The sequence below is a fragment of the Crocodylus porosus genome, unplaced genomic scaffold (assembly GCF_001723895.1).
Source record: "Crocodylus porosus isolate Cpor-Errol unplaced genomic scaffold, CroPor_comp1, whole genome shotgun sequence".
NCBI classification, from domain to species: Eukaryota; Metazoa; Chordata; order Crocodylia; family Crocodylidae; genus Crocodylus; species Crocodylus porosus.
In genome coordinates, this window is record NW_017728949.1 from 1109459 (window position 1) to 1113169 (window position 3711).

Here is a 3711-nt window from a genome sequence, read left to right on the forward strand (position 1 = left end):
GGATGCCGATGGAGGCCTCGCGGTCCGTAGAGAGCAGGGACTGCGCGCGCTGGAACTCCAGCACTGCCGCCGCCGCCATCTTAGCCGCTCGCTCCGCTCTGGCCCCTCCCACAGCGCGCCTCGCGGCCAGGCCGGAAGGAGCCTCCCGGAAGTCTCCTCCCCTTTTCGCCCGCGGGGCATGGCGGGGAGTGTAGTCCCCTGCGGAAGAGCGGCGGCTGGGGGGGTTTGCATTGCGAGGCTGTCGTCACTGGCGCAGTTGCAGGGTCATTGCCAGCCTTGCAGCATAGTACGATCAATGCTAGTAGAAGTGTTCAGATTGTAGATTAATTTTTCAGGCAGCTTATTGATACAGGGGATGAAACCCCGCCCCACTCAGGGAGTCTTAACTGCCTTCTGGGCTGGCTCCCAGCACTTTCTTACAACGGCTTGTCTCAAAATAAGAAAATGCTTCAGCTCGGATGACCCAGCTCTCACTAGGGCTGTGCAAAATGGCACCGTTCCATTTCGACTTGCGTTTTAACATTTCGATGGAACAGCATTACCTTTTGAATTTTGCTTTGATTCGAAACCTCTGTTCCGTTTCTTTTCATCAAAACCCTTTCACTCAGTTTCATTGTTTCAACCCTGTTTTGACGTTTTGCCCATAGGATATAATGGGGAAGCTCAAAACAGCCTATAACTTTGTCATTTTTGGCCTGATTTGGATGAAACTTGCAGGAATGGTAGCCCCTTCTCAGGGCATGAAACCTGCCAAGTTTCAAGGAGAGTGATGCAGGGGCTTGGGGGAAACTGCACCTCAAGCTGCAAACAAGCAAAACTTGTGACATGGGTGACACTTTGTGATAAGGCGCAGCAGGGTGAAAGCTGCAGGGATGTTAGCCCCTGCTGCAGCCACAACACCTGCCAGCTATCGAGATCGGTGCAGGGCTTCTGGGGCCCTGCACCTCTGGCTGCTGACAGGCAAAACTCATGACACGGGTGTTTGTGCAACTGACTGTGTCCATCTTAGGGCACAGGGGAGTGAAAACTGCAGGCCTCCTAGACCCAACTGTGGCCAATAAGCTTGCCAGCTGTCAAGAAGATCGGTGCAGGGGGAGTCTGGGTTCTGGGGCCCTGCACCTCTAGCTGCCAACAGGCAAAACGGGAAGACACAGCTCAGTAACTGACCCCAAGGCAGAAAGCAGGGCAGTTCAAACAATGCTGCTTTTTATGGAGTTTTTGCATCCCTCCCCCCAGAGCACTGGGATTGGAAGGGATCTCAGGGAAGGATGACAGTCGCTAGCCAGCTACACAGTCAATAATGAAAGCACTCCTTCCCTCCTCTTTCCCCCTTTTCCCCCTCCCTCTTCTTACTTTAGCTTCTGTTTCCCCACGGGCAAGCCCAGCTTGAGCTTCGAAAGGTTTCAAAATTTTCTAAACTTTTCGACTTGCCTCATTTTGTTTCAAGACTGTTTCAAAGTCTTCTGTTTCAAGCTCAAAATGAGTCAAAACAGCGTCAAAACAAAACTGCCAATGAAATTTCACACAGCCCTAGTATATAGCCCCCGCTGCTAGCAGCAGCAGCAGCAGGCTGCAGGCACTCGTGGCCTGTGTAGGCACTGCCACCCAGTGGCATAGGGCTCCAGCCAACACTGCATGTGGTGTCAAGGAGCAGAGCCAGGCTGGCCCACCTCTATTGCACAGGGCTCCCTGTGGTGCACGTCTACCTGGGGGAAGCCCCATGTGATGGAAATAGGTGCCTTTCACCTCTCCCTCCCATGCAGGTCCCAGGACTCCACTGGAAGTGGTGGGGAGACCCACAGAACAGGATAGAGGTGAACCAGCCTAGCTGTGCTTCTTGCAACCATGTGCAGAGCTGGCCGGACCCATGCATTGCCAGGCTGCAGTGCCTGCATGGGCAGTGAGCACTGCAAGCACCCGCCACCTGCTGTTGCTGTTGCTGCTGCTGGTGGTGGCAGCAGGGGCTGTGTGCCGTGGGGTGGAGTGTTTGAGGGGTCTGCACACACCCCCAGCCTCCCTCATCCCATAAACCCCACACACCCACAGCCTGCCCCCACGAACCCCCCACAATATGCCCCAACATACCCTATACCCCCCGCACAGCCACACCCCCTCACAAACCCCACATACACACAACCCACTATATACACACCCAACTACACCCCATGCACCCAATATATGAGAGTAAGACTTTATTTTTTATTTGTTATGCAATCATCTCTATATACACTACACAAACAAAACATAATGAAAATATTTTTGTAATAACATTAAAATACATTATAGTGGGTTTAACTTTTAGTATATGATTTCATTTTTTTCTAGTTGCAAGATGGCAACCCTCCACTCCCAAAAGGAATACGTCCAGCGGCAAGGGGAGGGACTGCCAGGGGAAAAGGGCAGGGGTTAGGGGGCAGAACTTCCAGTTTCAAGATGGCAACCAGGGGGTAGGGCACCTGTCAAGGGGCAGGACTACCCTTGCAGACTTTGACAGCTCACCAAAACCCATTAAGTGGCTCTCCAGCCATAATAATTGCCCACCCTTGCATTAGACTCTCCAATTTGTCTACATGCTTTCTGTAAAGGAGGGCCCAAAACTGAACATGGTACTCCAGATTTGGCCTCACCAGTGCAAAATAGAGCAAAAGAATCACTTCCCTCAGTCTGCTAGCTATGCTCCTACTAATGCAGCCCACTACGCTGTTAGCCTTCTTGGCAACAAGGGTCCACTATTGGCTCATATTCAACTTATTGTCCACTGTAACCACCAGGTTACAGAAAATTTATCATTATCTCTGGCAAAGGGGGGTCCAATACTAAAAGTTCACCTGGAGCCACCAGGAGTCTAGGTATGGTGCTGGTCGTTGATAAAAATATTGAACAAAACCAGATCCAGGACTGACCCCTGAGGCACTCCATTTGATGCCAGCTGCCATGAAACATCGAGCCATTGATTAGTACCCTCTCAGCCCAATGATCCATCCAGTTTTCTATCCACCTTACCGTCCATTCATCCAACCCGTACTTTCTTAGCTTGCCTGTGAGAATGTTGTGGGAGACCATATCAAAAGCCTTGCTAAAGTCGAGATATATCCCATCCACTGCTCTTCCCATATCCACAGAGCAAGTCATCTCATCACAGAAGGCAATCAGGTATGTCAGGCATGACTTGCCCCAGTGAATCTATGCTGGCTGTTCATAATCACCTCCTTGTGCTTAGAAATTAATTCCTTGAGAACCTGCTCCATAATTGATTTCCCCAAGGACTGAGGGGAGGCTGACCAGTCTGTAGTTCCCAGGATCCTCCTTCTTTCCTTTCTTAAAGATGGGCATATATTTGCCCTTTTTTCAATCATCTGGGACCTCTCCCAATTGCCATGATTTTTCAAAGATAATGGCCAGCAGCTCTGCAATCACAGCGGTGGCTCTGTAATCACATACCTATGCACACAGATGCATATGTTCATGCCCATGTACACACATGTGCACACACACACCCATGTACACATATGCACACACTGTCATACACATAAACATATGCACACACACTCATCCATGCACACATACCTATATATACACACACATCCTCGCATGTGCCTGTATTACCGATGTCAGGGAGTATAAGCATGACCATGTGTTTTCCTATATTTAATACACAACTTAGAAACAAAGTATAGATTCACTGCCTGAAACCTTTATTGTCACTCATTG

The 3711-nt window shown here is 50.1% G+C and overlaps 1 protein-coding gene across 1 annotated transcript in view; it reads right to left on the reverse strand.

Annotated features, from left to right (window-relative positions):
- Nucleotides 1–114, reverse strand: part of PSMD11 (proteasome 26S subunit, non-ATPase 11) — a 30780-nt gene extending 30666 nt beyond the window's left edge. The window contains exon 1 of the mRNA XM_019554293.1: nucleotides 1–114. Coding sequence (XP_019409838.1) covers nucleotides 1–79 — 79 coding nt within the window. The 5' untranslated portion in view covers nucleotides 80–114.
- Between the last annotated feature and the right edge of the window lie 3597 nt (nucleotides 115–3711).